The sequence below is a fragment of the Sphaeramia orbicularis genome, chromosome 22 (assembly GCF_902148855.1).
Source record: "Sphaeramia orbicularis chromosome 22, fSphaOr1.1, whole genome shotgun sequence".
Taxonomy (NCBI): Eukaryota; Metazoa; Chordata; class Actinopteri; order Kurtiformes; family Apogonidae; genus Sphaeramia; species Sphaeramia orbicularis.
In genome coordinates, this window is record NC_043978.1 from 55,640,600 (window position 1) to 55,663,965 (window position 23,366).

At 38.4% G+C, this 23,366-nt stretch overlaps 1 protein-coding gene across 1 annotated transcript in view; it reads right to left on the bottom strand.

The window, feature by feature from the left end:
• LOC115413251 (transcription regulator protein BACH2-like) overlaps positions 1 to 23,366 on the bottom strand; it is a 126,877-nt gene that overhangs the window by 17,146 nt on the left and 86,365 nt on the right. The window contains exons 2-3 of the mRNA XM_030125985.1: positions 17,770 to 18,049; positions 6,911 to 8,266 (exon numbers count right to left, since the gene is read on the bottom strand). Coding sequence (XP_029981845.1) covers positions 6,911 to 8,266; positions 17,770 to 18,049 — 1,636 coding nt within the window. The remainder of the gene's footprint in view (positions 1 to 6,910; positions 8,267 to 17,769; positions 18,050 to 23,366) is intronic.

Genomic DNA, 23,366 nt, shown 5'->3' on the forward strand with positions numbered 1-23,366 from the left:
CACCTACAATTCACTTTATGCACATATAATACACTTTATATTTATACTCATATTACATTCATATATTTTGAAATATTATTTTAATTCAGATATTGAAGTATTAGGATAAATTGTTTTATTAGTTAGTAGTTAATGTTTTAACATAGGATTCATTTGTTTAATTTGTTTTATTTCAATAATGTTAGTGTTGAGTTCTTTGTGACCAGATTTATATTTTACCCTGTTCTAGTTTAAATAGTAAAGCTTATTAACCCTTTCATGCACAGTGGTCACTCCAGTGGTCACTCCAGTGGTCACTCCAGTGGACAGTTCTTCTCCAGCTGTTCTCTTGTATATTCATGGGTTTTGTTGTTTTACTTCCATATCAGCCAACACAGTGGACACTCATGCACCATCCCATACACTGCAGTTCATACAATTACTGTGACTTTGCTGCTCTTGATAAACCTGATCTGCAGTGACATGTTTGAGTGGAAATCAACTGACAACAAATTAATCAACAAATTAATTGTTATTAGACTGTATTTAATAGTTTTCTGAAACAAAAAGGTTTTTTTTTTTTTTTTGCATATCCTCCTGAGACCCAGTAATGTTGTCCTCTGTAGGGGACAAAAGTTTGGCAGTTTAACTTAAATACTGTCCATTGCAAAGGACATTTCATTAAAAAATCAATCAGTAAATAAAAATGATTTTAAAAATATATCTGAAAAAACTGTTGCATTATGCAGTTTCCAATCAAGACAATTTTTTTAGTATAAAAAATCTAAAACTGTCAATTTCCTGGGTCTCAGGAGGACATTATCTTCATGACATGAGTAGTAACTAGTATTTGAGTATGATCAAATGTGAGAAAATGTCAGATTAACTGCATTAAAAATGTTTTTATTTCCTAGTTTTCACACAATATATCACTTTCTGATGATAAGCTTTAAATTCATGTTTCTTTGCTCCAAAAATTAAACACATGGTGTCCAGCTGAGAGGACGTTTTTGTAACTCCACGAAAAATAGGTTCATAAAAAAATTTTCAATTGCATTGTTTTTTTCATGCCTAAAGAGGAATAAAAACACTCAAGAAAAAAAGTATTGACTAAGGTTCTCATAATTCATGCATGAAAGGGTTAAGATAAGAAATATTTGTATGCATAGGAGTTAATTATCTCCGGTTCTTCCTTTAGAGCAGGGCTGTCAAACTCATTTTCTTCTGGGGGCCACATTCAGCCCAGTTTAATCTGCAGTGGGCCGGACCAGTACAATAATAGCATGAGAACCAATAAATAATGACAACTGCAAACTGTTTTCATGCAAAAAATAATATTCAGTTATGCCAGTATTTACATTTATAAACTATCCAAACAAAAAGGATGTGAATAACCTGAAAAAAACTGAATTTGTTAAGAAATATAAGTACAATTTTATCCATATTATGCCTCGACTTATCATTTATACATATGCCCAAAACATTTAGTAACAGGCAGAAAATTGTTAGAATTGCACTTATATTTCTTAACAAATTCCATTTTTTTTCAGGTTATTCGCATCCTTTTTGTTTGGATAGTTTGTAAATGTAAACATTTTCATGATTGAACATCATTTTTTGCACTAAAACAATTTGGAGTTGTCATTATTTATAGGTTATTATGATATTATTTTTGAGTTTGATGTCCTAACTTGCACTTTGCAAATTCATCCCACGGGCCAGATTGGAACCTTTGGCGGGCCAGTTTTGGCCCCCGGGCCATATGTTTGACACTTGTGCTTTAGATACTCGTGTAAACACACACACATTCACACACATAGTATTGTCAAACATAGGTGATAAGAAGTAAAGCTATTGTTGGTGTAAGTTTACTTAGAGTTGAGGCCCCACGTCTGTTTGATCCAGTTCGATTAGGCTAAGTTAAAGACCAGCCCATCTGTACGGGTGAGCCCGCCCACAGACAAATAAATGTACAGTTCATCTAATGTTCCGAGCTCATTGTTCTTTGAGTCCTCAGCGCTGCATGTCCATCTTATTTGTGATCTGAATAAATTTTGTCAACTTTGAAAACCAAGCTGAACCCAGACTCATCCCTGGAGCTTCCAACAAAAGAACACGTTAACAATTTCTTAGTTGATCGTGCACTTACTCTTTGTTTTCTTTATGCCGTTGTCCTTTTGTGGTCTGGTTGTGTGTAAGTATCTGGAGAAGTGGCACACAAAACATTTCACTGCACACTGTACAATAAATGATTGTCAATGTGCACTGTAAAAAAAATCCTGTTGTTTTTACGGAAAAAAAACTGGCAGCTGTGGTTTCCAGAACAATACTGTAAAAAACACATCCAACTGTAAACATATTTACAGAGTAACATGTAGATTTAACAGTTTAAACATGTAGGTTTAACAGTTTAAACATGTAGATTTAACAGTTTAAACATGTAGGTTTAACAGTTTAAACATGTAGATTGAACGGTTTAAACATGTAGATTGAACAGTTTAAACATGTAGGTTTAACAGTTTAAACATGTAGATTGAACCGTTTAAACATGTAGATTGAACAGTTTAAACATGTAGATTGAACAGTTTAAACATGTAGGTTTAACAGTTTAAACATGTAGGTTTAACAGTTTAAACATGTAGATTTAACAGTTTAAACATGTAGGTTTAACAGTTTAAACATGTAGATTGAACCGTTTAAACATGTAGATTGAACGGTTTAAACATGTAGGTTTAACAGTTTAAACATGTAGATTGAACCGTTTAAACATGTAGATTGAACCGTTTAAACATGTAGATTTAACAGTTTAAACATGTAGATTGAACAGTTTAAACATGTAGATTTAACAGTTTAAACATGTAGATTTAACAGTTTAAACATGTAGGTTTAACAGTTTAAACATGTAGACTGAACAGTTTAAACATGTAGGTTTAACAGTTTAAACATGTAGATTGAACGGTTTAAACATGTAGATTTAACAGTTTAAACATGTAGACTGAACAGTTTAAACATGTAGATTTAACAGTGGATTTAAATGGTAAATGTTCTGCACTTCTTTAGCTCATCTTCTCCACCTTCACGGTGTCCAAAGCTCTTTCCAAATCCACCAGGTCCAACTGGGACCTGGTGGATTTGTGGACCTTGGTGGACCTTGTTCACATACTCTTCCTGTAAAAACTACAGCTATATTTGATTTAATCGTTAACACAAAAATCTTTTCAACTTTGCATTGTATTGTCACTTACAGTTTTTTTATGTTGCAATTTTACAACTTTTTGGTGTGAATTCTACAGTCATGTTTTTTTACAGTGTGTGTCTCCTGGTGTATTAAGGAATACAGATAGCGGTTAGCTTAAAATGACACATAAACTGGAGTGTCCGTGGTAAAGGGAGGTAAAAATGTAAATGTGACAACCCCACATGGGTCACTGTTCTATATGGAATTGACTTTTCTTTGGAATCCATGATGTTTCAGACCAAATACGCTCCACTAGAAGCTGATAAAGAACCCTCACAGCAGGTCTAGTTGTTTGGAGAGCGACAAATGCATGTGATGACCTGGGTTTGTTCTGTTGTGTAAATTGGCCCTCCATGTCGCTTCAAAAGAGCTCAGCATCTTACAATGCATTCCAGCGCTTACTCATCCTCACTGACTCATCCACAGGCCACAACCGTTCACATCTAATAAACCTAATATCCTTTGTGCATCTGCGTCTGAGTGTGAGTGTGTGTGTGTGTGTGTGTGTCAGAGAGAGTGCATTTCCAGTAAGCGAAAAACTCATCTCCCGTCTCACTGGATGTTGCATGTGCTGAGACATCGCCATGGCAACCATATAGCTCTTTTAAGTCCGTGGAGTATGTGTTGGAAGTGTTTGCGTCATTTCTCCGGAGGGGGAAAAAAATAACTGTCTAAGAATAGTCCGTGCTGTAAATCACAACTAGAACGGATGTGAAATAATGAATGATGCTAGTACCACAGGATTTAAACTCAGCCCTGTTGACTTGGATTGAAGGCGAATTTGTGTTCAATACGATTAAATATCATTTCACCCAAATGGCTTGCACTGGGATCTAAACATAAAGACGTGTTGAGGTAACACTGTGTTAAGGTGTCACTTCTGATGGCCTTGTATATTATGATTTCATAGATCTGAACACAAGCTAAGATAGAGACTGTTTCCTGATACAGTTGATGCTACATTTTTTTCTTAACCCTTTCATGCATGAATTATGAGAACCACAGTCAAGATTTTTTTTTCCTGAGTGTTTTTATTCCTCTTTAGGCATGAAAAAAACAATGCAATTATTATTATTATTTTTTTAATGAACCTATTTTTCATGGAGTTACAAAAATGTCCACTCAGCCTGACACCATGTGTTTAATTTTTGAGGCAAAAAAACACGTGTATTTAAAACCCATCATCAGAAAGTGAAAACTATGAAATAAAACCATTTTTCATGCAGGTAATCTGATGTTTTCCAACATTTTAACATACTCTAGTACTAGTTATTACTCACTTCATGAGGATAATATGCAAAAAACAAAAAAAAACAAAAAACAACTTTGATTATGAGAACTTTTAAATTACAGTCAAATAACAATTAGCTGTTGATTTACACTAAAACATATTTCTGCAGATCAGGTTTATAAAGAACAGTAAAGTTACAGTAATGGTATGAATTGCAGTGTATGTGACGGTGTTGTGTTGGATGATATGAAACTAAAACAACCAAACCCATGAATATACAAGAGAACAGCTGGAGAATAGCTGTCCACTGGAGTGACCACTGTGCATGAAAGGGTTAATATGCACCATATTTCCACAAATAAAAATCTAGCAGCCAATTAAAAGCTGTGTTTCCAGTCATGACCAAGGGAAAACAAGTGAGGTTCAACCCCTGGTGCAGGTCAGTTCGATGCTATTGTCTGATTTCAGTTACTCCAGGGATCTCAACCAACATAATGAGGATAGTTTTCAGCAGAAAAGACAGACAGCCTATTAATCAACTGGAAATCCCATCTTTGACTTTAGCTATAGTGACCTGAACATCTAATTCAGGATACTTAATCCATAAATCGTTAAATATTAACTTCTCAAAGTCAATAACATGAAGTCTGATATCATCCATTACTATTGACTGCAGCATAGTTCTGCTAATATCAATAAGTTAAAAACATTATTGTTGCTAACGAGTCAGTCTGTTTCTATTCTGATGGAATGTGCAAGTACTTTGTGATCCTTTAACGTTGCCCGACTGTTGTTGCATAACAAATGTCTGCAAATGTTTCACAATAACAGCCTAGCTAAGAAATTAATCGTTTTTGTGTATTGAGATGCTTGAAGTTATCTCCACGGTGAAATTCAGTATCTGCATCTTACCCATCCTAATACACACCACACCTAGCACTAGCATTTAGCATTAGCAATTTAGCACATTAGGAGCAGTGAGCTGCCATTGGGGACACTCATAGACCAACTTCAGATCTTCATCAGTACCAGGGTCCAGTGTACCGACAGGAAAATAAACCCACGTAGACCTATTTTTGGTAGCGGGGGAAACTGGAGGAAACTTGTGCAGTATGAACAGGTAAACCAAACACAGAAAAGAGTTTGATAAAGTTACAAGAAGTGTTGAGTTTGTTGAGTATTGGCTTTTAACCCTTAGCACTGACACACGGTTAGGTTTGAAATCTGTGGTCTCTTCTATCACTGTGTCTATCACTGTCTTTTTGTTTAACACACTTTTATAGTATTTAATTAAACTGCTATCTTATAATTTTGATCATGTTTTTAGATGTAAAACACTTTGATCTTCTTTGTGTTGCTGTAAAGTGCTGTATAAATAAACTCTGATTGATTGATTGATTGATTGATTGATTGATTGATTGATTGAACATGTGATGCAATAATTTGAACATTGCATACCCAAACACACACACAAAGCCTTGGGAAGTAAATGACTACTGAGTGTTACTTGAAATAAACATGTGGGTGTTGCTCTTTGGTGAAGACCAAACTGAGGAATCTGGGTGTCATCTTTGACCAGGCCTGTCTTTAGAATACTACTCCAAACACCTGGTGAAGAACTGATTCTTCCAACTCCGCAACATCTCCAAACTCAGGTCTATAGTGTCCATAAATGAACTTCAGATGATCGTTCACACATTTGTGTCTTGTCTCAGACTACTGGAACAGTCTGTTCACCTGTTTAAACAGAAGGAGCTGGCCCGTCTACAGTTTGTCCAGAACTCTGCTGAATCCTTCTGACCCGCACAAACAGGAGAGCCCACATCACTCCCATCCTTAAATCTCTCCGCTGGCTCCTGTTTTATATGGTTTCATTTTAAATTCTGGTGCTAACTTTCCGGGCTCTACATGGCCAGGCCCCTGCATACACTACTGCCCTGATCCAGCCCTACAGCTGGACTCATAGCCTGAGGTCTTCAGAACAGAACCTGCTGATGGTTCCACACACCTGCTGATGGTTCCACACACCTGTTTCAGCACACGGGCTGACAGGTCTGTTAAAGCTGTAGCACTGCGTCTGTGGAATGAGCTGCCTCTACACTTACGGTCCATGGACTCTGGGGAGAGTTTTAAAGAACACCTCCAAACACTCCTGTTCAAACAGGCTTAACTGACTTAGGGCTGCTTCAAACTGATTGCACTTTATATATTTATCATATTTTATTGTGTTTTACTGGTATTTTAATTGTATTTTATTTGTGCTGTTTATTTGTACTCTGCACTGTAAAGCACTATGTGACTCTGTCTGTGAAAAGTGCTCTATAAATAAAATTTACTTACTTACTTAAAAGCTAAACTGTTTAATTTTAAGTTAAGATGCAACCTTAAAAATACGTCTGATTGTCTTGATGCTGGTACAAAGTCTTTTCTGACAAGTAGGTTTAGTAAAGCAGCGTACTAACCTCAGGTCCGGCGACTCTTGACACACCGCTTTCACTGTCTCCCTCTGAGAAAGAGCCAGATTCATCGCTGGAATTCATACCACTGGTACCAAATCCCTGTTCACTTTTAATCTGAGTGCCATCCTGAGAGAAGATGACGTCTTCACTTCGGGGGTTCCTCTGCTCCGCCAGTCCAGCCAAGCAGTGAGACAGTCCAGAGATTGAACCTGAGTGCGGTGATGGGGAGAAGTCGTACTGGGGAAGGCTGGAAGGAGAGATCCCATTGCCTCCGTCGTCTGGGTATGAGAATGAAGAACGGGAACTGGAGGTCTGGGTGTGGGGTTCAGAGGGAGGTGGAGAATGGGCTGATGTTTTGATGGGACCAGGGTACGATCGTCCGGGGGAAGATGGTTCCACCTGCATCAAGGCTGAAACTTTTTCTCTGAACTTCTCGTCTATGTATGAATGAGGCAACACGTGTCGCTCACCAGCTGCTGACGAGAAAATGACGCTGCGTCTGTCTAGTTCTCCTTCATGTTTAGACGATGATGCCTTGGATAAAGGCCTTTCCATGTTCTCCGCTTGACCCAGACATTCCCTCTTGTCCCTCTGCCGATCTTTGACTAGTTCCCTGTAGTGGTTGAGCGACAGTCTGTTGCTAAGTAGCTGCTGGATGGTAGTGCTGGGTACGCTGCTGAGATCCAGACCACCTCTCTGGAGGTAGGAACGCAGGCAGGAAGAAGGTGAGCCTTGGTCCGAAGAATGCTCGGCTGCTACTGGAACCCCTTCTACCTCAAGTTCCATCTCCAAAACCTCCTCCGTACACAATTCTTGGTTGCAGCCATTTCTGTTATCTCCTCCTTCCTCAAACACAAAGGGTTCTTCTTTGATTCTGGAGGGAGTTAGGAGGGGCTGTGAAACATCGCTGCTTTCTTGGAACTGGGTGCTAACAGGGCTGACTGAGGTATGATTGGCCAAAATGACATTGTCATCGCCGTGATGTTTTTCTCCATTGTGCTTGTTGTCAGAGAGCGAGTAGTGATACTTCCTGTATTTAGGACTGTACTTAGGCGGTGGCGGAGTGGTTGCTACATGATTAGTCTGCTGTCTGCTCTCTGCTGAATTATCCAAAGGTATTGCCTCAGAAAAATGTGTCTCCTCCACCATGATGTCATCATCTGAATCCATCTTGCCATTGATGGCATGTTGGCTGTCATTCTGTAGCTGAGCTTGAAGAAATCGGAAGCAAGAATCTTCCAAATTGTGAACACCAAGGAAGTCAGCACACAAGATGACCTCGTGGATGTTCTCCTGGCTCAACACAAGCTTGGCAGTGTAGGCAAACTGGAGCAGTGGAGCAAACCCCTTAGCTGTAACCTGTACAAGAAAGCAGAAAAAAAGACTTCAGAGAGGATGGAATTAATAACATCATCTAAATCTTTGGCTTAAATACCTGAGAAACCTCAAAGTACCGATATCTGACAAAACTGGTAGCTAACGTAGACATCAGTCAGCTTCGTAAAGGTCATCCTGGTTGGACATAGTGATGAACGTTTTAAAGACCGTTATGCCAAGAAGTTTAGTTACCATTTTAGGTATCATTCTTGGTATAATGTTCAACATGTTACCTTCAGTAACATCTAGTGAACCAAAAACCTCACCTCACCTCCCCCTACAGTGGCTGTAAAAAAAAATCTAAAATGCTGTCTTTAGCTTCAGTGTTTGTTTTGTTCATTCCGGGCTTCTCAGTTAAGTGAATATTAAAAAGTAAGTAAAGTAGAGTAAGTAAAGAATAATTAAAAAAAAAAAAAAAAAAATCACTACTGGGTCATTCCATAAAATTTCATCCAGTGGTCCCTACCTGACCAAATCAGATTTTTCTACATTTTTACAAACTTTTAGTACATTATATATGATGGAAAAATCCAAAATTTCAAGGTTTAATTGCAAATAGTTCCACAGTTCTGTCCATTTGAAGTAGGTAGGGGCTACCCGAAAATTATGACCAAAAAATTCTCATCTATTTTCAGCTGCTATAACTTCTGAACAACAAGAGCTAGAGGTCTGAAATTTTCAGAATCATTTCACAGAATCTACAGTCCTAAGAAATGGGAAAAGATTTACTTCAAATTTATAATTGCATGTTACAGAGAATGACAAAGTTGAGATTTTATCCGTCGTGAACTTGTAAACTGCTCCTTTTGTCCACTCATTCCACACAAACTCATCCTCATATTCAGTGTAAATGTTCTGTGCTCTATCTGTTCTACTGAGGGAACGGATCTGTGCAAAATGAAGGTCCTATGTTCTGTTCTGGATGAGATCTGAACAGATGAACAGCACAAACATCTGTCCGACCTTTGGACTCAAAGGTCAGTATCAGCATGTGGGATAGGTAGGATCACAGTAAACATCAGGTTCTATGGGCTGGAAAAGTCTAAAAGCACTCTTAGAATAACGGACAGCAGGTGGCTGTTTCTGTCACGTTGGTAATCTTTTGTCATGTTTCAACAGGCTAAACTTGTGATGTGAAAGCAGGCAGAGCTTTAAGCTTAAAACACTTGTTTATTACCACAGAAGTGGCATCATTCAAGCTGCTCAGCTGGTCAAATAGCTGCAAATAAGAGCTTCAGCAACTGCCTGAGAGCATAGAGAGAGTTCATAAGATGTCTGAATGGGTTTAACTATTACCTCTCAACAAGGAAGAACAGCAGTTTTCGTGTCTCTGGAGGCAGTTTGCTTTAGCTGGATGTGTTTGTCAGGTTCTTTATTTGATCATTACAACATGAAGGTAGCAAACTATCAAGTCTAATGGAACCTTTTGTAACACGTACTTAAGAGGGTTTTCTTCACACTCCAATCATTTGGCTTGGATGTGAGGACAAGCCCACAGGAGGGTAATTACAGTCTTGCAGATGGTGCAGAAAAGAGGAGTCAATAGTTATGGCTGAAGAGGAGAACTCCATCTGGACTCCTGAGGTACCAGCTGATGGTCAACCACAACCACTGGACACACACCTAAGTCTGACCAGCCTGCGGTGGCCGGACCAGACCATGCACGACACTGAGGAGACCCTGGTGGTGTGTCATAATACTGGATCCTGGTGATCACCTCTAGTGAAGAACCACATCCACATTAAAGAACAACCCTACACTGTATAAACGTAGCTCAGAGACACTGGACCAGAAAGACCCAGAGCCACTTTTGGGGTAATTACAAAAATGTATTTTCACTCAAATTTAACCTTTTTTAAGCATTTCATTATCATTCCCTCCACCAGGAGGTACTGTGATCACTTTGCTTTGTGTGTTTATGTGTTTGTGTTTGTGTTTGTTTGTTTGTTTGTTTGTTTGTTTGTTAGCAACTTTAGTGTAAAACTCTTCCACCCATCTTTCCCAAATCTTCCCCACAGATAGGCCTAGGCCCTGGGACCAACCCAGTCCATTTTGGTCCCAGTAGGCCAAAGTTCAAGGTCACAACATCTACAGTTTTCCATCTGTCATCATTCAGACATTTTCCAAAATTCACCCAAAATTCCTAACGACTCCAATTCTCCTCCAGTTGGATCCACCTGTAGCTTAGAACAGTCTCTTGTATGTGGAACTAAATTGTCCACATCCACTGTGGAATGTGGACTCTGTGGACATTTACACTGAACACTGAAAATCCCATTTCCCACACATTTAAAATTAGAACTCAACTAATATTGATGTGAATTGAATCTAATTGGACAGACACATGACTGGGACCAGATTCAACTGTTTCTGTGTATGGAACAACCTGGAAACTGTTGGATTTAAACAGACAGAGTGGATCCACACATGCTCAGGGTGAAGGAGGAGGTTTGTGTTCTCTGAACACTGGTTTATTATAATATCATCTTCTGCATTTTGCCTTTTTATGTGAAAATCAGACTCTTTCCTATATTTCATTTACTGATCATGCAGATGTTCATAAAAGCTCAGATTAAGGTTGAGGGTTTTTATGTCTTCCTAGACCCAGGAAAGTACAGGTTTTGGCTTTTTTACATTAAATACTTGCCTTTGTTGGAAACAGCAAAATAGAACAGTTTTTCAGATGCATTTCTTACATTTTTATGGAATGTCCTTTGCAGTCAGAAAACCGTTTTTGTTTTTTTCAATAAAGCTGTGAAATTCTTTCACAGAGGACAAAAATGCATTGCTGGGTCTCAGGAGGATATCCGAAATAGGAAAAAGTGACTTTATCAGCAAATATATCATTAACTGAACCTCAAACAAGTGTCTCCATCCACTGTTATTTATCAGACTCCATGGGTTTGACTGGTGAATTAATGTTGTAGAAGATGATGGTGTTTCCATGGTAACTACAGAGCCTCTGAACGTCCAAATGGGTCACACTGTATCTGGTCCCATGAAAAGATGACAAACCGCATTTTGCACCAATTATTTGCATGTATTGACAGGATTAGTGGATGAACAGGTATTCAACAGTTCAGGTCAGTAGATGGTTTTGGTCGTCAGCAGCTGTTTGGGTGTTTACGGGTTAATGTTGAAACTTTAGGGATTGTACCAGCCAGTCATACTGGTCGATCAGGACAGGCTTATGGAGGGATAAACATGAATACTGCAGCTGCAAACTGTGAATTTGCTTTCAAAATAACTATGCAATGTCTGTGAGTAAAAGTGAACCAAATGAAGATGTTTCTGGTAAAAGCAGATCAATATTGTGTAGTATATCACTGAGTTTCACCCTACAAGCAACAAATCTGCTTTCTTTGTAGTTATTTTTGCTTCTTTCTTATTTCCTTCATCTTATTTCATATATCTGGTCTTGATGCCTGAATCCTTTGGCTTACTCCTCCTACTTCACCCCTCACCCCCTTTGCTTTCATTTTGTTCCCTCTAGTCAGCAGAGTGGCTGTGTGTGTTCACATGTGCATATGGAATGGAGTGAATGGTTCGAGTGTGCGTTTATTTCAGATGGTTGCTGTCTGTTGCCGTGCATGCGTGAAAATGTATGTGTGGACGTATCTGTGTGCAAGTCCTGTAAGCCTATTTTCAGCTGGCATCAGCAGCAGCGTCCTCCTGTGCGGAAACATGTTTGTAGGCGCAGAAGAAGCTCTGATCCACCTTCATCATCATTAACGGATGAAAACCAGCCGAGCGGCAGAGCGGAAGATATATGGGAATGATCAATGAATATGACTGATCCTGCAAATAGTAGAACTGAAATCAATAATGTCTCAGTAGAATCGACGGTGGGGTTTAGAATGACTGGTTTCAGTTACTTGCCTTCTGCTCTGTACATGACATTCAGAAACATAAAGCTGGGAAACACCCTTTACCTTCTGATTCCATGTAAAAAGAACAACATGTTCACTGAGTCTGTTCATTTTAACCTCCTAAGACCCAGGAAAGGAAAAAAGGTTTTACAGTAAATATTTGCCTTGATTGAAAACAGCACAATGTAACACTTTTTTCATATTTTTAATGGAATGTCAGAAGACATGTTGGAAGAAAAAGTGACTTTTTCAGAATATATACGGTATATATATATATATATATATATATATATATATATATATATATATATATATATGTATATCATTAACTGAACATAAACCCAGTGTGTTCATCCACTGGCACTGATCCAACTCCATGGGTTTTACTGGTGAATCAATGTTGTAGAAGATGACGGTGTTTCCATGGTAACTACGGAGCCTCTGAACGTCTGAATGGGTCATATCTGATGACCATGAAAAGACGAAAAACTGCATTTTACACCATTTACCCAGGAAAGTAAAAATTTTGACTTTTTTTTTTACATTAAATATTAGCCTTGATTGGAAACAGCATGATTTAACACTTTTCATATATATAAATATATTTTTTAATGGATCGTCATTTACAGTGGACAGGTTTTTTTTTGTTTTTTTTTAAGTAAAACTGTGAAACTCTTTTCGTCTACAGAGGACAAAAAATGCATTGCTGGGTCTTTGGAGGTTAAAGTGAAGGCACCTTTAACCTCCTAAGACCCAGGAAATGTCAGCAAAGTACCAGCTTTTTTGTTTTTTATTCAATCAGTGCCTATATTGGAAACATCCTGATGCAACAGTTTTTTCAGATGCAGTTTTTTAATTTTTATGGAATGTCCTTTGTGGTGGACAGTTTTCTTTTCTTTTTCTTTCTTTCTTTTTTTTGTATAAAGTTGTGAAACTCTTGTCCACAAATGTGGACAGTGGGTCTTAGGAGGTTAAATAACTGACATGAACTTAATCAGTACAGATGGAAAGGCCAGACATATGACTCATGTAAAAATATCTCCATCTGCAAAGCATGACCCTGAGCATTTTCAGATGTATACCTATGAAAATAGTGCTGATCAGCCAGGACAGACAGTTCTGTGTCTACTGTTACAAACAGGCTTACACCACATTTTTATCTGAAGCACAAAAATATATGAGTAACCCATAAACACCCAATACTACTGTTGTGGCACTTCTCAAATTAAAGTTTGTCTTTTTTTATTATTATTATTATTATTATTATTTCTTAAGTAATTTATCACCATTTATTGTGAAATTATTCTCTTTATTTTGCTTTTTTTCCCAGTGAAAATCAGTTATTTTCCAATATTAAATTCACTGATCATGTAGATTTTCATAAAAGCTCAGATTAAAGTTGAGAGTAATCACTACAAAAATCCAAATCTTACAAAGTGTATTTTTCTTATTTCTAGTCAAAATATCTCATCACTCTTAAAATAAGACATAATCACCTAAAAAGGAACTTTTCAGTGAGATATAAGACCTTATTTTTAGACGATAGATCTTGAAAGTCTTATTTCAAGAAATCTTACCAAGATAATTGTCTCTTGTTCCATTGGCAGATTTTTATTTATTTATTTTTTTTTGCTTAATTCAAGAAAAAAATGTACTGTTTACTCTCACCATTCAGATCTGAAAAAGTATTTTCAAACCATTTTCAAACAAGGAACACAAGAACTTAAATTCTCCTTCTACTGTTGTTACATAGAGGAAGGAATCTTGCCAATCAGGACACAGCATTTCAGGTCAGTTTCCTTAAAGAGACCGCATGTTCACAAGTTTTTTCAGACCGAGGCTGAGCAGCTTTGTCATAGGAGTCAGTAAAAAAAGTCTGGAGAATCTAAAAATATGTACTTGTGCCTAACAGATGGACTTTTCACTATAAAAGTTGCAGCTTTGTGCTCCAGGTTGCATGGCTGTTGCAACCACGGCGTTGGGAGTTCTTAGTGATTAAAAGTGATGCGTCTGTGCAGAAGTTCCTGAGGTGAGTTCTGGTAAATGAGGAGCAGGCCAGAGAAGGGGCAGCAGAGAGGGATGCTGAAAATAAAGCCATGCTTACAGTCATTAATGGATGGAGTTTGATTTGTTAAGTGGTGGAGGCCTTGTGAGTGATTACTGTATACGGTAGAGCCACACAGACGTATTAATCAATATGACAGATCTGGGGCATTTTATGGTAATGCCAGCCACTGGGAGACGCAGCAGCTCCCTGATCAGCTTCAGAGGTGGAGGGAAGAGGCAGCAGCTAACGGGGCAACAACATTAATATTCATGGACGACGTGATTTCATAAACAGATCAGTTTGTGTCAACTCCAGCTGGTTCTTCTACGTGCCCTTCCTTTAACCTTATTTAGACGAAGAAGGTCAAGTTAGCCCCTGTTTTCGTCCAGCCGTCATTGGTCATGGACGATAAGTGCTGGAATTTTAGCCTCTTCTACTCATCGGCACCTGGAAGTTCAGTGCTGAGAAATGTGGTAACCAGTAGCTCCGGTAACATGGGTAGTATTAACCCTTTCATGCACAGTGGTCACTCCAGCGGTCACTCCAGTGGTCACTCCAGTGGACAGCTGTTCCTGTTCTCTGGTGTATTCATGGCTTTTGTTGTTTTAGTTCCAGATCAGCCGACACAGTGGACGTTCATGCATCATCTCATACACTGCAGTTCATACCATTAGTGTAACTTCACTGTTCTACATAAATCTGATCTGCACTAACATGTTTGAGTGGAAAAAAGTGCTAATTGTTATTAGACTGTAATTAACAGGTTTTTTTTTTTTAACCCTTAACGGCCCAAACAGCCACTGGCAACCAAAATCATCTACTGATCTAAAATATTTAATAACATCTGATCCATTAAACCTATTAATATGGTGAAATAATTCAGGTAAAATACACTTCTTCATCTTTTCATGGTCCTCAGATATGACCATATTTGAACATTTAGAAGCTCTGTAGTTACCGTGGAAACACTGTCATCTTCTTCAACATTGATTCACCAGTAAAACCCATGGAGTTGGATCAACGACAGTGGATGGACACACTGGTTTTTACATTCAGTTAGTGATATCTTTGCTTGAAAAGTCAGTTTTCTCTGTTTCTGATATAATAACCCTCAACTTTAATCTGAGCGTTTATGAAAATCTACACGATCAAATCATTTCATATTGGAAAATAACTGATTTTCACTGGAAAAAAGCAAAATACAGAGAATAATATAATAAATGGTGATAAATTACCTAAAAAAGAATAAAAAAAAGACAAACTTTAATTTGAGAAGTGCCACAACAGTAGTATTGGGTGTTTATGGGTTACTCATATATTTTTGTGCTTCAGATAAAAATGTGGTGTAAGCCTGTTTGTAACAGTAGACACAGGACTGTCTGTCCTGGCTGATCAGCACTATTTTCATAGGTATACATCTGAAAATGCTCAGGGTCATGCTTTGCAGATGGAGATATTTTTACATGAGTCATTTGTCTGGCCTTTCCATCTGCACTGATTGACTTCATGTCAGTTATTTAACCTCCTAAGACCCACTGTCCACATTTGTGGACAGTGGGTTTTTACCTCCGCCAGGTGGTTTTGTGATCGCTTTGCTTTGTGTGTTTGCGTGTTTGTTTGTTTGTTTGTTTGTTAGCGAGATAACTCAAAAAGTTATGGATGGACTTTCATGAAATTTTCAGGAATTATATATACTGGCACAAGGAAGAAATGATTGAATTTTGGTGGTGATCCGTGAGGGGGGGGGGCAGATCTGTCTTGGCAGAGGTCTACGCTCTCCGAGTGCTTTTCTAGTTGTGACAGCTAATGATTAGTGCGATATTAGGGTCCACGTAAACACAGCTAGGTGTTGTTAAGGGTTCATTTCTAACCCATTAAACCACAGGTGTCAAACATGCGGCCCGGGGCCCAAATCCAGCCCGCCAAAGGATCCAATCTGGCCCTTGGGATGAATTTGGGAAATACAAAAATTACACTGAAGATATTAACAATCGAGGATGTCAAAGTCATTTTAATTCAGATTCCACATACAGACTAATTAGATCTAAAGTAGGTCAGACCAGTAAAATACTATCATACTGAACCTATAAATAATGAAAACAGCAAATGTTCTCTTTGTTTTAGTGTAAAAAAGTAAAATTACATGAAAATGTTTACATTAAAAAGCTGTTATTTTACAAAAAATGTGAAAAACCTGAAATGTCTTCAGATAAATAAATGCAATTTTACCAATATTCTGCCTGTTATTAAATGTTTTGTGTATTTGTAATTGTAATGTCAGTTGTAATGCACATATATAAATGATAAACTGTTAATCTGAGGCAGAATATTGCTAAAATTGCAGTTGTTTTTCTTAAGACGTTTCCAGTTGTTCATGTTATTCTGATTTTTGTAGATGTTAACATTATCATAATTTATTTTTACTTTTTTCACTTATTATTTGACTGGTTCAGCCCACTGCAGATCGTACTGGGCTGAATGTGGAACTGAACTAACATGAGTTTGACAGCCCTGCCTTAGAGTTAATACACTGGTCAAACCCAAACTGAAGGAAAATGAAGAAGTGTGAAGCTGCAATTATTGTGATGCATCAGCCAGTTCCACTCTCCATCAGCTGAAATGAAGGGAAACCATTGAGCTGCTGGAAGATCACAGCAACTCATTTTAACATCACACACACACTAGGGATGGAACGATTACCGGTATAACGATAAACCGCGGTAAAATTGCAGACAGTTAGTATTAGCGTTTAAATTCTAATTCTCATGATAACCGTGCTTGATTACAGCACTTTTAGGGGAAAAAAAATGCCGATGTGAAGATCTGCTTTTATGTCAAATATTTGGGTATAATTTTAATTTATTGCAATTTTAATTTTCTATACCTAATATTTGGAACCAATATTCACTTTTAAAGTCTGTGAAAAGGTTCATTAAGCATCTGTGTGTTATTTATGCAATCAGATTTTATATATTTTTTTGTGTTTTCTGTCTTTTTATGTTTTTATAGTAGGTTAAAGTAAAAACTAATAGACAGATGATATAGATGAAGTTGTGCTGAAAAAACAGATCCAAACATGGGTATAGTAAACATTTGTTTCTATAGTATATAAAGGCCAAATCAAAAGGACTGAAAAACAGACAAAATAGACTCAGACCACTAAGGGTTAATATTGGAATGTTTCTGACACAGAAGGGACAGTGGGACTGTTATTATATTTATTTACTTATTTATTTAAACTACAACTTGGTTAAATTATTTCAGTGTGTATATTAGTACTTTTTGAACATTTTGAGCACAATTTCAATAATACCACGATAATAATGATAACTGTGATAATTTTGGTCACAATAACCGTGATATGAAATTTTCATATGGTTACATCCCCAACACACACACACACACACACACACACACACACACTAGGAAATGTCTGTCAGCAAAGGAAGTCATGAAGCTCAGAGGATTTCCTGGGCTCATTCACAGTAAAAACCTCCTTCCAACAGTCAGGCCTCACAGCGGCTGCTCCAGACACTAGAGCTCTTCTTCGGTGGTGTGCAGCCCTTTACCTTGTCTGGCAGGTTAATGATGAGCTCTGCCTCCCCCGCTGTCCCATTGTGTCCCAGCAGGGCCTGCAGGAAGTAGCGGCTACTGGCGGCCAGGACGGCCCGGTGGGCGCGCACCTCCCTGCCCTCCACCAGCACCGTCACATCACACAGGATGCCCTGCCGCCGCTGCTCCTCCAGGCTCAGCAGCACGTTGGCACAGTGGACCTTCGACTCATACACGTACAGGGGTGCCGCCTCGCCACCCCGCTCCCCGCCCGCCGACATCACTCTGTCTAGCACCCTAGAAAGAAAAAGAAGAAGAAGAAGAACATCAGATATGCCAAGGAGCGACGGAAAACAACTCACAGTGTGTTGACTGATGTTTACACTTCTGAATAATTCTCACATGATACTGAATATTTTCAGTACAACATATGCAAAGCTCCAAACGACTGGTGCCCACACATTTGGATTTCACATCCTCTTTTAACCCAAAAAGACCCAAACTCTGCATTTATTTACTGATATAAAAAACTAAATCACTGTTGATCCACTAATCCTATCAATCCATGGAAATAATTGGTGTAAAATACAGTTTGTCATCAGATATGACCCATTTGGACGTTCAGAGCAGAGGTGTTTTCTGTCAGACTGTAAGGGAAGCTCAGCTGCCCCTAAAATTATGAAAGTTAAATGCTCAAATCTGTTCAGTTGTTTTCATTTCATTGACTCCAAATGTGTTGGAACACGTTCATCTCTCAGACCAGTTGGTTCAGAATCAGTTTGATCCCAGATCAGTGGACTGGATGTTGTTCACTTCTCCTCCATTCCCGTGTCTGTGTTTGTTCATTCCATCTCTGCTCAGTGCATTTGTCCGTAGACGCTCAGCGTCCATGCACTTCAATGGGACTGAGTGGAACTGCTGGAAACTGACTCTAAACTGGACCAGCATTGGATAAATGACACCATGTTGTCCCGCCCCCGGACGCTCAGCGTCTCTGGGGGTGAATGGAGCTGTGGGCGGAGCTCGGCCGGGCCGGACGCTGAGCTTCCACGTGCTGATTGGAGGATCAGTCCAAAGGCTGAACCCTGTTTGATTGACAGCTGTTTTCAGATCTGCTCCTTCACTGACACAGTTCAGTTTAATACGTCACACATTCTGCTGGGAAATCACACAAACCAAATGAACTGTTCATTTACTGACCTGAAAGAAAACACAACCACTGCACTTCCTTGTTTCAATTTAACAGAATTTCAGCGTTTTCTTGTTTAGTTGGTACGATAAGGTCACTGAGCATTTTCTGAAAAAGGAACGGAGGACGAATTTATGTTTAAAGAACTGGACTTTTTTTTATGTGACAGTGAGCTTCCCCTGTCTGAAAGACCAGCAGCCGACACTGGTTCAGAGGCTCCATAGTTACCATGGAAACACCGTCATCTTCTACAGCATTGATTCACCAGTAAAACTCATGAATTTGGATCAGTGACAGTGGACGGACACACTTGTTTTTATGTTCACTTCCTGATATACAGTATTTGACTAAAAAAGTCACTTTTTCCTCCATTCTCTCTGTTTTTGACACAATAACCTTCAACTTTAATTTGAGCTTTTATGAACATCTACATGATCAGTGAATTAAACATAGGAAAATATTAATAAGTCCATAATAAAACATTTATTAGCATTACTAAGGTGGATTGTTTGGTCAAGGTGAAAACATGTTGTTAACTAGTGGTCCCAGGCACAACAAACCCCGCCCCTCGCACATATTGTAGCTTATTTTGGCATCAATCCAGCTGATGTCATCATGTCTATGCATGTGCTGATGTCATCATATGAACTGCCTCTACATATGTGCCAAGTCTGAGGTCAGCTGAAACAAAATTGATGTTTTATAGACATGTGAAATGTTGCCCATTATAAGTAAATGGGAGAAAAAAAGATTTAAAAAATTCTTAAAAAATCTGAATTTTGACCTACTGTTCCCAAAATGTAATGAGATATAGTCTGGGTCACTGGCAATCTATAAACCTAATCTGGTCTGATTTCAACCAGTTTTGCTGCTAGAGTATTAACAAACAAAGAAACAAACAAACCGAACCAAAAACACTAGCCCTTGCCTCCCCTTCAGGGGGTGGGGTGATAAGTGCACTGTTAGCATTCATAAATGGATACTCAAATATGAAATACATATAAAAAAAGATGTGGTAATAGAAAAGTTAGTTCAGCTCAACACACAGGCTTCTAGTACTATTATAAACAGTTAAACACATACTGTAAGGCCTTAAATGCAAAATACTGAGCATTATATTAGAATAAATGATGATAAATCACTTAAGAAAAGTTAAAAATAGAGAAAAATAATTTGCAAACTGCCACAAAAGTAGCACTGGGTGTTTATGGGTTAAACAAATCTGTGCAACTGCAATTACCTGTTGAGTACATCTATCAAATTATTTTCAAATTGCTTGTAAAATTGCAGGCAAAACTCAACCATGTTTAATGGATGGGGAAATTATTATCTGTACTGATGCATGTTTGTGTTATATTGTGCTGTGTATGTTTTCAGTTTACTGTGGTGTAAACAGTTATTTCATGTAAAAAAGTGGACATTACATCCATGAAAAGGTGAGTGGGTAATGGAGACTCACCCACTCCCACACTGACAAAACCTGTGGAGCACTTCACATGCCAAACCAACGTTTGATTTTGAAGCCAGTGACTTTTTACACAAAACAAAATCTGTGTTTTTTAGCACTAGTTAAATGTTTTGGGTCAGTTATGACCTTTTGAGGTGAGGTGTGGTGGTGTGCCACGCCATAGTCTGTAAGGTGTTTGGACAAATCCATGTAGAGCTTTGAAAATGTTAAAGCGTCTCAAGAACTGAGCAAAAGTAGTTGAGAAAAACTGCAAATGTTACCGTGACCTTCTCCTAACCTCAACCGAAGGGCTTCTGTCGCCTTTACTTCCATGACAGGACAGAGCTCTGCTATCAGTGTCCTGCATCTCACATACTTCAGCCATCCAAACTAAACCAAACGCTTCATTTTGTGGAAAAATATATACAGTGGTCTCTCGTTTATCGCAGGGGTTACGTTCTAAAAATAACCCACAATAGGTGAAATCCGCAAAATAGTCGGCTTTATTTTTTACAATTATTCTGTCTGTTTTCAGGCTGTAAAAGCCCTCACCACACACTTTAGACACTTTTCTCAGACAGGCATGAACATTTTCTCACATTTCTCTCTTGTTTAAACACTCACAGTTCAAACCTTCGTAGATTTTACAAAATAAGTACAGGATTATAGAATGGAACTGTTTGTGCCATGGTTAGCATCTTCCTCTGCCTTTTGGGTGCGACCGCAGGTGCCGCTGTCGGTGCAGAACGTTTGGTCGACATTGTGGGTTTTGTCGGAGAAAACTGTCAAACATACAGCGCTTCAGAGTCACACTGCTAGTGATCGAACATTTAAGTAAATTTGGCAGAAGAACGCATTCTGTACTGAGCAGGAGACAGGAGTGACTGACAATGGACTACAGTCCCAGAGCCAATCAGGACGCAGAGCACAATGCACAGGTTCTCCCAGAGCCAATCAGGATGCAGAACACAATGCGCATTTATTCACTGTAAAAAAAAGCATGCAAAATTGCACTAAAAAAAATCTGCGAACAGTGAACCGCGTTATAGTGAGGGACAACTGTAAACATTATTTAATGTCAGAAATCACTGTTCAGTCCAATAGTTTTCTGCATTTTGTTGACTTTTTTTTTTGCATTCTTCCACATGATCACAGGGAAGGAAACTGTCTGAAGAAAACACAAATAAACATGGAAGACAGAACGATAGAACAATAGAACGATAGAACGATAGATAGAACGATAGAATGATAGAACGATAGAACGACAGACAGACAGACAGACAGACAGATAGGAGGTGTGGTGACAGATGCAGCCTTTTCATTGTGTTTCATTTCTGGCTGTCGTACATAAAGCCTGAACACAGACAGCTGAGCATGCAGTCTGTCTGTGTCAGCCCAGGGCTGTGTGTGTGTGTGTGTGTGTGTGTGTGTGTGTGTGTGTGTGTGTGTGTGTGTGTTTGTGCTGACTCATGGCTTCTGCACCCCCCCGGCGCTGGGCCTTGCTGCAGTGGTGTTGTGGCGTTCCTCTGGAGCCCAGGGCCAGCTCATCTCAGCAGTGCGGACGCTTCTGCTGCTCCCTGTGGAACACTTCAGGCCGTTCTCTGCAGCTTTTCATGATGCTTGCAAATTGTTTACCAGCGATGTTCCACTCTGTTCATATTCCTCTGCCCACATGAGACTAAAAACAACAGCTAATGTATTCAGTGTGAGTTGTGTTTGTGTAGAAGCGTGCACCGCGGCTCTGTCAGCCTCACATTCAAACAGACTGGGCTCTTCTGTCGTATTCACACACATTTACATATTTGTGCCTCTATTAGATCACAGTTTTTACACATGAAGCTGCGAGTCATTATTAACTACAGCTAAAACATTTACATTTTTTCATAATGTTGAATAAGAGTGAATAGTTGGATGTGAGTGAATATTTTATATAGATGAAGTTATAGAAATGCATTTTTTCTTTTTTTTCTTTTTTTACTGTTTTTTACTGTTTTCGTTTTTATTAATGCCTGTTTATTTTCCATGACCCCATCAGCCTGCCCAGGGACTGCAGGTGGAAACGAGCACTAGTGCTACAACCTGGCACACTACATCTCTCTTTTTTAAGGTTAATGTATATTGTGAATTGTCCCTGACTAAACGAATAAATAAAATGAAAGGACATGAAAAAACACTTTTTCATAATGTTGAATAAGAAGTCAGATCACAGTCATTTTCTATATTAATAAATATCAAAATATTCTCATTGAAAAATGTTGTGTGTTCATGTGAAGTCTTTTTTTTGTCATTTTTAATCTTGATTTGTTTGTTTTTTTATGTTATTTAGCATTTTTCCATCATTTTGGTTCATATTTAAAGTAATTTTTGTCTTGTGCCTTTTACATTGTTTTCTTTGTCGGCTGTTTTACATCATTTTTTATCTCAATTCCTACTTTTTTCTTCACATTTTCATCTTGGTTTGTATTTTAGGACATTTACATGTTGATTTTGTTTTCATCTAATTATATTTTACATCATTCTAATCGTGTTTCATATTTTATGTTGTTCTTAGCTTGATCTGTCTTCATCTTGTTTCATAAATAATCAATGTTTTTTTTTTCAGCTCCCAGTCAGCCTAGAACTGCAAATAAACACATATTTATATGCCATAATTTGTATTGATGAGAAAAAAAACCCTCCTAAAATACTACTTACAAGATGTCAAATCAAGGGGTAAACCTGTAACGTTATCTCCTGAAAGCTGTAAATTTCTGGTGTTTTTGGGTCCAACATACAGATGTTTAAGGAAAAGCTGTTGGTTTCTGGGGAAAACATGTGACTGAACAGTTCTTATCACATGCTCCAACGCCTGCTTTTATTCTAAATATAAACTCGGTTCCAGGCTTGCACATTGATCAGACCTGTTAAACACTGCTTTGCGGTCGTCGCCGTGGTTACCTGCAGCTTTTGGCAGAAACCGCAGCCACTCACGCTACTGA